This window comes from Neoarius graeffei, chromosome 10 (assembly GCF_027579695.1).
Source record: "Neoarius graeffei isolate fNeoGra1 chromosome 10, fNeoGra1.pri, whole genome shotgun sequence".
Classification (NCBI taxonomy): Eukaryota; Metazoa; Chordata; class Actinopteri; order Siluriformes; family Ariidae; genus Neoarius; species Neoarius graeffei.
Window position 1 is genome coordinate 22,177,598 of NC_083578.1, and position 13,193 is coordinate 22,190,790.

The 13,193-nt window shown below is 43.1% G+C and overlaps 2 protein-coding genes across 3 annotated transcripts in view; both read right to left on the minus strand.

Annotated features, from left to right (window-relative positions):
- exosc10 (exosome component 10) overlaps positions 1-13,193 on the minus strand; it is a 285,760-nt gene that overhangs the window by 91,856 nt on the left and 180,711 nt on the right. The gene's annotated exons all lie outside the window — the stretch shown is intronic.
- ppih (peptidylprolyl isomerase H (cyclophilin H)) overlaps positions 1-13,193 on the minus strand; it is a 167,290-nt gene that overhangs the window by 29,161 nt on the left and 124,936 nt on the right. For both annotated transcript variants that reach the window (XM_060931537.1, XM_060931538.1), the window contains exon 6: positions 9,589-9,681. In XM_060931537.1, coding sequence (XP_060787520.1) covers positions 9,589-9,681 — 93 coding nt within the window. The remainder of the gene's footprint in view (positions 1-9,588; positions 9,682-13,193) is intronic.

Here is a 13,193-nt window from a genome sequence, read left to right on the forward strand (position 1 = left end):
CACACACACACACACACACACACACACACACACACACACACACACACTCTCCCAGCTTATTTCCATACTGTGCAGGAGGAGCAGAAATACGAAGCGCAGACGTTGAGCAGGGAAATAAGTGCAAGGTATAAACACAAGGGCATGCACAGATGTGGAGCAAGATACAATAACCACTTTTTGGCAAATCCTCTAAAACTCCTTCAATGATTCCATTTTGAAACAATTAAAAACAAGAGCTTCCGAGCGTCTTGTATGAAGTGGCGGATGTTCCACTCCTCGACAACTTTGTACTGTAATCAGGTAAAATGTGTAACTTTTCTAAATCGTTCATTCAAAAACAAACTAAAGGTACACTGTCAAAAACTGACATCTTAGCAAGCGAAACTATCTAGTGCTTGCTATGATTTAAAAAAAAACAAACAAACAAACAAAAAAACCCCCGCAACATCAGATTATTAAACCTACAGTATTTTGACTCATTTTAAAGTGAGGGTAAGTAATTTTTTAGAAGCATTTTTTTTATATTTCTTTAAATTCTCTTAACATCCTGACAGCAATGAATAAATCAAATGCTCTGACTAAAAACAAACTAATAATAATTTTATAAATTATATATAATTATTAGTAGCTTATTTTCCAACCCAGAATTCCACCATGTTGGATTATAAACAACCACCAGGAAGCAGCGTTTCACGTGTAAGCTGATGCAACGCTTGGTGATTTTCTTTTGATTTCATTGCCTTTGAAGAAAGACGATGCCTCCTTTGTGTGTGAGATATAATTGCAGTAATAATGCTACTCGTGACAGAGAAATGGTTCTTCAGGATTCTCAAAATAATAAAAACGGCAACAAAACAGATGAGGAGCTGTCCAGAGAGCGCCGTGCACACGCTGTGGTTCCGACATCAAACATGCATCGTAAGGACTAAACTGAGGAAAAAGCTAATTACGCCCGTGTGTGTGTGGTGACCACTTCATATCTGGTAAGAGTTCATTGCTAATTAAAGCCATTTTCTGCTGATTAAATTGAACTTCAGCGCAAAAACTCTGTCTCGCCTTGCAGGAGTGCCGGAAAACCTACGCGATAAAACAAATCCAGATTGGGCACCGACACTCAAATTAGGACACGATAAGATCAAGACGAAAACTCATCTCGCAGTATCAAGAAGCAACAGGATAAATGAAAGATGTGCCAAGAAAGCCAGATTAGAAGCAGCGCAAACCTGAGTGAGTTTGGATACACAAGGAGAACAATGTGGGTCAACTTTGCCAGGTGAGATATTAGCGATGACATTCTGGTAACCTAGTAACTTCATTTTATTTACGCACGCTTTTTTTTTTTTTTGTAGAACGAGACAGTTCACACTGATATCAGGGTATTTAATCGGTGGTAATGAGGCTAAATCCTCTGTATAATCAGATAGCTTTAACATATACGGGGTCAAAGCCACAAATTTCAACTTTTTCTCTCAATCTTGACTTGGCCGAGGACTCCAGAGAATCATAATATTTCGAGAAAGTTGGAGATGCATCACAGTTATTGTTCACACGAGACAGCATTCTAGATTTGTATATCATCCAACATGGCAGCAGGTGCGTACGTCACACTGTTTTGTCACGTGGTTGCACACAAAGCACATGTCCAGAGACTTCCATAAGCCTCAGCAGACATATTGCAAACAAAGCTAGTGAGTGCTAATGATTGCCATGACTCGTTATTTACATTCATTATGATAATTTTAGGTGTTCTCTTAACATGTGAATGAGACACGTGGGAGTTGGATATGACAGTGATGCCACTGTATGAAACCTGCTATTGTATGAGGTAAAAGCAAGACAGAACTTTTTTTTTTCTTGTTTCCGTTTCCGGTTGCGAGTACGTCGTGCGCGTTCTGGCTGCCACTTTTCACCAGAGCTTTTTTTATTTTATTTCTTTTTCTATTTTTTTTTCCTGTGTGTTTGCATAGTTTGATGTTTGTTTGAGTGTTTTTGTCTGCCGGTTGTGGTGTGGCTCCGGACCTAGTTTTGGGTGTCGGTTCCCTCCAGATCTTGGTTCGCTGTGGGTGATGCCTGTGCTCCCAGCTGTGGACTGCAGTGAGCTCGTTGCTCATTTTACATCATGGTTGTCCAGCGCTCTGCGCTTTAACGCTTGGCGTGATGTTCTGAGTGATGTTGCTCGGTGGTGTCGCGGCGGCTGTGCGGGTGGTTTGGGACACACCAGCGCTCTGCGTGGCGGAGCTTCTCTGCTCGCTTTGTGGGTCCATGGCGTGGTGTTCGAGCGATGTTGCTGGCGGCGGCGCGGCGGTGGTGCTGGACTTGTTTTCGTGCGCCTTTTGGTGGGACTGTGGCTGCTACACCATGGGAATTACATCCTGACCCCTATTTGGTGGACTTTTTACTTTTTATTTATTTATTTTTTATTATATATATTTTTTTCTCTTTCTTTGTCTATAATTGTAAAGCGTCCTTGGGTTTTTTGAAAGGCACTATATAAATGTAACTTATTATTATTATTATTACAGAGAAACAACTTTCATTCCCACTCAGTCTTCCATAATGAAAAAGTAACGAATATCGTGTATTCCCCCTGACTGTTTAACAAAATGCTACGGAGCACCAACCGCCAACCCACAGAGGCGCGTAAAACACGTGAGACCGAATAGGACGTGTAATCATGAGGCAGAAAGTCCAATGTCTGTGAGACATTAGCTAGTTAGCGACATGGCACCAGTCGAGCTGCATCACGTCTCTTATGAGAGAGTTCACTTCCTGTTTCTGAACATTTGTTTTGTTCAAATAAAGGCTATGCATCACATATTTGCTGATATCGGTCAGTGTTTTTGTTGCTTGTTTTGAGTTTGCCACCATTTGCTTTACATCGAGGCAGTAGGAGTAGTTCTGTTGAATATCACATCATTTATGTCATCGCTGGGCACAACACGTTCTGATTCCCACTGAAGCCATGACAAACGATTACCATAAATGTTACGAGGTCACCAGGGGATAGATGAATGTTTTGACTTTGCCGTTTTGCTCTCATTCCCACACGATACCATTACAGCATAATAACAAACTATTCTATCCACATTCACTGGATATGAGTAATTGCGTGTTCTGATTTGCTACTCTATTACCAGGATATCAGCTCGTGCACCGTGCGTAGAGAAAAACAAAATGGCGGCTTTGTCATCAAGTATTTAAAAGAAACAGAAATAGCTAACAGAATATAGTCTGACCCCCCCAATATCGCCTGTTCCACACTCCAGCCCAGTTGGTGGCGGTAATGCACCTTTAAGTTGGTTTGGCAACTGCCAAAAACCCTAAAGAACAACAACAAAATGGCTGAGTGTGTTGCTGAACCAGCCGAGGACGAAAGAAAAACTCTACTCGAAAACAAAACCCAAAAAAATACAAAATATGGAATAAAAGTATTTGATGGTAAGAACGCATCTTTTCTTAATTTTTAAAGAATTATTTTTATAACATTTTTCACAAATTACTACTGTCATTTTGCTGGTTTGTTTACATTCTAAGCGGAAATGATTTTATTGAATTTGCAAAAAATAAAAATGCTCCGTTTCTCAAAATCCAGTGAATGTGGATAGAATGACAGTTATTACGCTCAATCTCGTCGTACATGGCTTATAGCCAACTCGGTGCTATCAGGTCATATACGACTCGATTTCGTGGAATAACTTAAATATTACATGGACACGAATGTTTTACTGGGAAATACACCAAATCATATTTTTCATCCAAGTTACATCCAAGACATGGAGAACCAAACCTGTGACATAAATCTCTATAAGTCACTTGTGACCAAATTGATAAATTGTTTTGATAAATTTGGGTACTTTGTTTGTGAATGTGTCTATATAATAAAAAGAAAATTCACACGTTGGCTTAAAGAGATGAAGTTTATCTTCTCGTGTTGAAAGACTCGCATTTTTCATACACAATACATCGCAGATCTGAGTGACCCATTTCCCGATATTTCACTCCGATGACGTCACTCCCAGTGTTTTCCTACTGACTGGACGCGCATTGTCAAAATGGTGAACCGGTTCAAAATGAAAATTCTTTTGATTCACTTGCGTTTTTCGTGGATGTGTCTGTATAATATAAAGAACATTACACACTGTCACAATGATATGAAGCTTATCTTCTCGGGTTGAAAATATCACTCAGTCGTGAATATGTTCACTATTCGAAGATAAACTTCATATCTTTGCACAACTGCGTAATATCCCCTATATATTAGACGACATGACAAAATTAAAATACCTGTGTAAAACTTTGTTCATGTGGTGGCTGAACCTTAGCTGAAATAAAGGACTCGTTCTGCCAACCACAATAAGCTTCAGTGGGCCGACAGCATTTCTTAGTTTTCCTTTTAATTAGAGTCTTAGGAAGTTTTTTTTTTTATTACATAAGCTATGATGTAACATTAGCTCTTGATGATCATTGGTTCATTATACATTATTAATATGTCAACTTCATTATTAAAAAGTACAACCCCGATTCCAAAAAAGTTGGGACAAAGTACAAATTGTAAATAAAAACGGAATGCAATAATTTACAAATCTCAAAAACTGATATTGTATTCACAATAGAACATAGACAACATATCAAATGTCGAAAGTGAGACATTTTGAAATTTCATGCCAAATATTGGCTCATTTGAAATTTCATGACAGAAACACATCTCAAAAAAGTTGGGACAGGGGCAATAAGAGGCTGGAAAAGTTAAAGGTACAAAAAAGGAACAGCTGGAGGACCAAATTGCAACTCATTAGGTCAATTGGTAATAGGTCATTAACATGACTGGGTATAAAAAGAGCATCTTGGAGTGGCAGCGGCTCTCAGAAGTAAAGATGGGAAGAGGATCACCAATCCCCCTAATTGTCTGTGAAGATTCTCAATCATCCAGGTCATAGTAAAGTGTGGGTGGTAGAAATGGGCAAGTGGACTTGCTTGAAAATTCTTGAAAACGTTTCACCTCTCGTCCAAAAGGCTTCCTCAGTTCTGTCTGACTAATAGGGAGTATCAGATATTTATCTTCTCCTGGATCAGAATCAGAATTCTGATGACCAGCTCATCTAAGGTGTCATTGAGGCATCATGTTGGTGTGGGTCACTGGAGGCTGGGTGTGAACGGCGAGTCATTAGGGTGATCAAAGGATCGCCCGTTAGGGTGATCAATGGCAATCTGACTCTCTCTGTCCTCCTGTGAGTCACCGAAAACCTAAGGACAGAATACCCAGACACAAACAGGACAACGTAGTGTATGCAATTCAGTGCAGTGATGATTGCACGGATTCGTATATTGGAGAGACGAAACAACCGCTATGGACCCTTTTCACGTGACGTCACGACAAACGCGGCCGCCATTTTGGACATGTACTACCAGTAGTTTACCACAGCCAGCATTGAGGAACGGCAGCAAAGAAAGTGTTTATTTTCAGCAAGACTTCCATCATGCCACTATATTGTTGTGCACCTGGATGTAGTAACCATCAACAAACAAGGCAAGGTTTATCATTTTATCGGATCCCGACGGAGAAGATGGATAGCGGCCATTAACAGATTGGCAGCCCTCGGCATACCAGCGCTTGTGTAGTGACCACTTTGTTGGAGGTAAGACGAATAAAATTAGCCAGAAAAGGCATTACATTGCTGTTAACATTCTGTGGCGGCGAGTGTGTAACCAAATAGGCTAAAATAACCCAATGTAACCTCTTTGTTCTTCTGTAGTAGCTATTAGCTAACGACATTAGCTAGCGTTGTGTTCCTTTGCTGTTGGTAGACTGTAGGACAGATCAGAGGCAGTGTCCTACAAACAGCGCTTAATTTGAGGGGGAGCAAGCCGGAGCGCGCTCCGGAACCTCGGGCGTTGGCTCCGGCAGCTATTTACACTGGATCCGGTGATCCGACACCTCTCTTGACTATGTAACAAAAAAAAAAAAAAAAAAAAAAAGATTGTCTTTAGGCTTGCCATCCTTCCACTTGCGAGCGGCAAGTGATCTGCGCTGGGATCACACACACAGCGGCTCAGTCCCGAATCGTGGCTCGTGCACTTCACTCGCGCGCTGTGTGAGCTGCGCAGGGCCGGAGTGCGCACCCTCCAGAGGGCACTCGCTGTTCAGGGCGGAGTAATTTGGAGCGCAGGATGCCTGCGGAGCCGAGCGTATCCGTGTATTGGTGTTGCTGTGTGCAGACGAATCGTGTATTGGTGTTGCTGTGTGCACACTAATCGCTTTTAAAAACGTTAATCTGATGATCCGCTGATACGGTCTAATGTAAACATGAGCTAAGTGTTCAAAACAATAGGAGCATGTATTTGTCTCTTAAATCCAGGCCGTTCCCTGTAATCTCTAACAACGGTTGGAGAAAGTAATGGCAAATAGCGAGTGCACAAACCATAGAAGGTAAACTGTACACAGCGCCAGGGCAGTGTGATGGTATGTCTACTTTTAGATTGTGTTAGCTTATCAATGAACACACTCATCACTCGACGAGTTTCACGTCTTTACGACGGATACTTAAATGTGTGTTAGGTATTATTGTTGCAGTCTAAGCAGTCATTGTAGCAGCTAGATGAGCGAGAACCGAAAGGGTCTGTGCCATAAACCGTTATTTCTGTACGGCGTTGCTAATGTGTCGTTACTGTTATTTCTCCCTCTGCTCGCCCTGTAAATGCCCTACGTCGCTGGATAGCGAAGGTGTTTTCTGCATCTCGCTCCTTTTTCTTGTATGTTCTCCGTTTGTCGCCTTCCTCGCATTCAAACCAATTCGAGCCAAAGTCCGCTACATGTCCAAAATGGTGGTCGCGTTTACGAAGGTCACGTGACTGAAAAGGGTCTATACAGGCGCTTGGCCCAACACAGGAGAGCCAGCACCTCAGGCCAGGACTCGGCTGTCTACATTCATCTTAACAACAAAGGACACTCATTTCAGGATTGTAACGTACGCATTTTAGCCAGAGAGGATCGTTGGTATGAGCGAGGAGTTAAAGAAGCTATTTTTGTCAACCTGGAACGGCCATCACTGAACAGAGGTGGGGGTCTAAGACATCATTTGTCATACATCTACAAGGCGGTATTGGACACTCTTCCCAGACGGCTGGGTGTACGCCAGGACCCAGCTGTTTTCGGTGACTCACAGGAGGACAGAGAGTGTCAGATTGCCATTGATCACCCTAACGGGCAATCCTTTGATCACCCTAATGACTCGCCGTTCACACCCAGCCTCCAGTGACCCACACCAACATGATGCCTCAGTGACACCTTAGATGAGCTGGTCATCAGAATTCTGATTCTGTTTCTGATCCAGGAGAAGATAAATATCTGATACTCCCTATTAGTCAGACAGAACTGAGGAAGCCTTTTGGACGAGAGGTGAAACATTTTCAAGAATTTTCAAGCAAGTCCAGTTGCCCATTTCTACCACCCACAATCCCCCTAATTCTGCACCGACAAATAGTGGAGCAATATCAGAAAGGAGTTCGACAGTGTAAAATTGCAAAGAGTTTGAACATATCATCATCTACAGTGCATAATATCATCAAAAGATTCAGAGAATCTGGAAGAATCTCTGTGCGTAAGGGTCAAGGCCGGAAAACCATACTGGGTGCCCATGATCTTCGGGCCCTTAGACGGCACTGCATCACATACAGGCATGCTTCTGTATTGGAAATCACAAAATGGGCTCAGGAATATTTCCAGAGAACATTATCTGTGAACACAATTCACCGTGCCATCCGCCATTGCCAGCTAAAACTCGATAGTTCAAAGAAGAAGCCGTATCTAAACATGATCCAGAAGCGCAGACGTCTTCTCTGGGCCAAGGCTCATTTAAAATGGACTGTGGCAAAGTGGAAAACTGTTCTGTGGTCAGATGAATCAAAATTTGAAGTTCTTTATGGAAATCAGGGACGCCATGTCATTCAGACTAAAAAGGAGAAGGACGACCCGAGTTGTCATCAGCGCTCAGTTCAGAAGCCTGCATCTCTTAGTGCGTGTGGCATGGGCAGCTTACACATCTGGAAAAACACCATCAGTGCTGAAAGGTATATCCAGGTTCTAGAGCAACATATGCTCCCATCCAGACAACGTCTCTTTCAGGGAAGACCTTGCATTTTCCAACATGACAATGCCAAACCACATACTGCATCAATTATGCTGCTTTTCCACTACCAACGCGGCTGAGTTGGGCTGAGCCGTGCCGTGCTGAGTTGGGCTGAGTCGAGCTGAATGGGGCTGTTGGAGTTGCATTTCGACTACAACCGCGCTGAACCGTGCTGGCTGGAAGTGGGTGGACACATTGGGTGGAGTTAGCGAAAGTGGGTGGACGTCACGTGATGTCGTTAGGCAGCGCAAACAGTGACATCAGTAATCTTTTAAGCGGTAGTCTCATGACCTGGATAGTAAACAATAAACATGGAGGACATGGAGTCGTCAGTGTTGCTGGTCTTGGTGCTGTGGCTTGTTGTCATGGACAACGCCAATAGATACTGGCAAGAGCGTATAGATGAGGCGAGGCGCATAAGGCTTCATAATTCTCATAATTCGTAATTCTTCCGGGTTTACGGTGTTGACAGATCCCAGCGTGCTCGCGGGGCGTGTGTGGGCATGTGAGGACACTCCTCCTCACCAATCAGTGCACAGGGGAGTGTCTCCTCACGCCCCTAGCCCCACTCGGCTCGGTTGGGCTCGCTTCAACCCCACTCCAAAACCGTGCGAGTTTTGGGTGCTGAGTCGGGCTGAAGCGAGCTGAGTCGTGCTGCTCTGAGGTAGTCGAAACGCGAGCCGTGTCGGGCTAAAGTGAGCTGAAAAAGGGTAGTGGAAAAGGGCCATTACAGCATCATGGCTGCGTAGAAGAAGGGTCCGGGTACTGAACTGGCCAGCCTGCAGTCCAGATCTTTCACCCATAGAAAACATTTGGCGCATCATAAAATGGAAGATACGACAAAAAAGACCTAAGACAGATGAGCAACTAGAATCCTACATTAGACAAGAATGGGTTAACATTCCTATCCCTAAACTTGAGCAACTTGTCTCCTCAGTCCCCAGACGTTTACAGACTGTTGTAAAGAGAAAAGGGGATGTCTCACAGTGGGAAACATGGCCTTGTCCCAACTTTTTTGAGATGTGTTGTTGTCATGAAATTTAAAATCACCTAATTTTTCTCTTTAAATGATACATTTTCTCAGTTTAAACATTTGATATGTCATCTATGTTCTATTCTGAATAAAATATGGAATTTTGAAACTTCCACATCATTGCATTCCGTTTTTATTTACAATTTGCACTTTGTCCCAACTTTTTTGGAATCGGGGTTGTAAGATGACCGATTGTTCTCAGTGCAATCTCATACCGCCTTCCCTCCTCACACCAATCCAATCACTTGCAGTGTGCACTTTGGAAACAATTATCTGTTACAATCAGTGGCGAAATTTTCAAGTCAACATTTAAAAAGCGGCAGAATGTTGTAGCCTTACCCGACACACTGTACCCAAGGGTCCAATACAAGGTGTACTCGCTGCATGTTAATATAATACACAGAGTAAATATTAGTGGTGATTACTCACCATGGACAGTAAGCCTGGAGCAGAATGTTTCAGTTTGAAGTTTTCATCTGCAAATGGACCTCTGTAGATGCTGCAGATCCCTGTGCCATCTCCCTGCGAGAAAACACCACAGAGTGATGTCAGAGGATCATGCCACACCCACCCACAAATATCTAGAGCTGACAGGTTTGAACACTAGAGGGTGAGAGAGGATATTCAGACAGTGAGCGGTCTTTCTAAAAGGTCAGTGAACCAGAACATTTAGTACTGCATTAGCCAACAACACACATGTTTAATCTATATCTATATTCATCTCTTTTGGGTGAAGCATACACAAAATCAGCTTCATGGATGCAAGGGTTATTCTATTCAATTCAAATGCAATGAGATTTCTTGGCATATGCTTGATAAAGCAAGACACTACAGGTAGAAACATCTATGTTGCTTCTGTAACATCGCCTCTCTTAACCTGCAATAGTGAAAATATCAAAACTCAACAGGGGGAAAAAAAAATCTAGGTTTATTTATTTTATTTATTTATTTATATCCACTCTATGATCTGAAACTTCGGAGGCTTTAAACTCCACCCACTCAACATAACCCCATCGTGTCATATATTCCTGAACGGCTTGTGATAGTTTGTGTATCATGATGCACGTTAAATTTCCTTGAGAAAACTTATAACCCACACTAACTACAGTGAAAACGCATTAAACCACAGTGCATTTTTAACCATTCTTCTCAACATTTCTACACTCAGAACCAAAAATCTGTTTCTCTACAAGACCTGCATTCATAAAAATTTTACAGGTTTGTTCCAGTCCCTAATTAGAAATAAATAAATAAAGGAATTTCCCAAAATGTTGATTATTGTTGGATTTACAGGGTGGCAAGAAGGTCCGGGTTCGAGCCCCGTGGCCGGCGAGGGCCTTTCTGTGTGGAGTTTGCATGTTCTCCCCATGTCTGCGTGGGTTTCCTCTGGGTGCTCCGGTTTCCCCCACAGTCCAAAGACATGCAGGTTAGGTTAACTGGTGACTCTAAGGCCAAGTTTACATTAGACCGTATCTGTCTCGTTTTCTTCGCGGATGCACTGTCCGTTTACATTAAAACGCCGGGAAACGGGAATCCGCCAGGGTCCACGTATTCAATCCAGATCGTGTCTGGTCCGGTGCTGTGTAAACATTGAGAATATGCAGATACGCTGTGCTAAGCTCTAGCTGACGTCGTCATTGGACAACGTCACTGTGACATCCACCTTCCTGATTCGCTGGCGTTGGTCATGTGACGCGACTGCTGAAAAACGGTGCGGACTTCCGCCTTGTATCATCTTTCATTAAAGAGTATAAAAGTATGAAAATACTGCAAATACTGATGCAAATACTGCCCATTGTGTAGTTATGATTGTCTTTAGGCTTGCCATCCTTCCACTTGCAAGTGGTAAGTGACGCGCATGCCCGACATGCACTGGGATCACACACACAGCAGCTCAGTCCCGAATCACTGCTCGTGCGCTTCACTCGCGCGCTCTGTGAGCTGCGCAGGGCCGGAGTGCGCACCCTCCAGAGGGCACTCGCTGTTCAGGGCGGAGTGATTTGGAGCGCAGGATGCCTGCGGAGCCGAGCGTATCCGTGTATTGGCGTTGCTGTGTGCACGTGAATCGTGTATTGGCGTTGCTGTGTGCACGCTAATCGTTTTAAAAACGTTAATCTGATGATCCGCTGATACGGTCTAATGTAAACCCCACCTAAATTGACCGTAGGTGTGAATGTGAATGGTTGTCAGCCCTGTGATGACCTGGCGACTTGTCCAGGGTGTACCCCGCCTTTCGCCCGTAGTCAGCTGGGATAGGCTCCAGCTTGCCTGCGACCCTGTAGAACAGGATAAAGCGGCTAGAGATGATGAGATGTTGGATTTACATTACATTTTATACTGAAAAATGGTGCGCGCGCGCGCACACACATTCACTGGATATGAACAATCGCACGCTCTGATTGAATACTCTACTACTAGGACATCAGCTCATATACCGTGAGTAGAGAAAAACAAAATGTCGGCGCTCAACTCAGATATATCACTGTTATCAAGTATTCAAAAGAAACAGAAACGGCTAAAAGAATATCGTATAAAACCTGTGCACAGTACACAGGTACAACTATGACCAAGTGAACCTTCGAACATGTCTCATATGGATATTATCTGTCATTATAAAGGAGTTTATTTTGCGGTTTTGTTTGGCTTTAAGGATGGACCCTTTTAAACTGAATAATTGCGTGTCGTAAACAACTTAAAGAGGAGTGAATCCTGTCCAGAATATTCCACCACCGTTTTTTTCTGAAATCTGTGCATCAAGCTTTTGCTCTCGTTGTTTTAATAATAAAAACAGGGATTCTGAATTGTACAAATTAAGCAGGGGGTACACTGTATAAATTACTTTCTTGTTACACCAGGCTTGTAGTACTCGAGTCCAGGACTCGTGCCCTAATTTTAAGGACTCGTGATTTGACTTGGACTCGAGCACCGATGACTCGGACTCGTGCATTAACTGCATTCAGACTCGTAAACGGGAGACTCGGAGTCCTTTTTTTTTTGTAATATGCCATAATAATTTGGCATAAGATATTTATATCTACATTAATTTTTATACTAATTTAGTGCAAGAGGATGCACATTCACCTGTTCATACGTCATGTTTAGGAACAAACTAACGTTAATGGCGCTAAAATGCCTGGAGAGAAGCGTTAGGATTGTCCGCTTTGCTTATACAGACTTCTCGTGCAGTGGGAAAAAATGCACTGTGATGTGTTCCATATGTAGAAGAACCATCGAGGAGACGACGGGGCCAACCTCGAACTTCAATCGTCAATTGGCAAGACTCCACCCAGAGAAGGAAGTGACGCGCTACAGTATGTTCATTGCTCTGTTGATCGCAGGGTTTGCTTGCTGAGCGACAAACTAGCTAGTGTTAGCCCTCTCTCATGTTATTTGCCCTGTTGATAGTGGGCGGGGCTTGCTGAGCGATGAACAAGCTAGTGTTAACCCTCTCTCATGTTATTTGCCCTGCTGATAGTGGGCGGGGCTTGCTGAGCGATGAACAAGCGTTTTAACTAAAACGGGGCAGTCGAGCAGTAATGTTAGTCCAACACAGTAGCAGAGACACTTTCACATAAAGGCAGCAACAGCCTCCATCAAATGGTGCGGTTGGAGTCTTGTTCTCGGACTCGACTCCGATTAATACTGCACTCGACTTGAAATTTTCTTTAAATGACTTGGACTTGAACACTGCGGACTCAAGACTGGACTCAGACTCAAGGTTTAGTGACTCGACTACAACACTGTCGTACAGTGAAGGCTAATCTGAAATTTTCTCTTTTATTATTGGGCTTCAAATATTATGATTATGACACACTGGTTAGATGGCACAACATCTCCACCAAATTGGCTTAAGTTGGAACAAGACGCATGTCAACCCTACTCGTTGGGAGCCATCCTTCTGTCTCTGTCCGTCGTTGAAAAGTCTGTATATAAGAGCAGTATAGTGATCCACACCACTTTGCGTATTTGGAAAAAAATTAGATCACACTTTAACTTACCTCCCATATCCTATGCCCTACCCATTGTTGGAAACC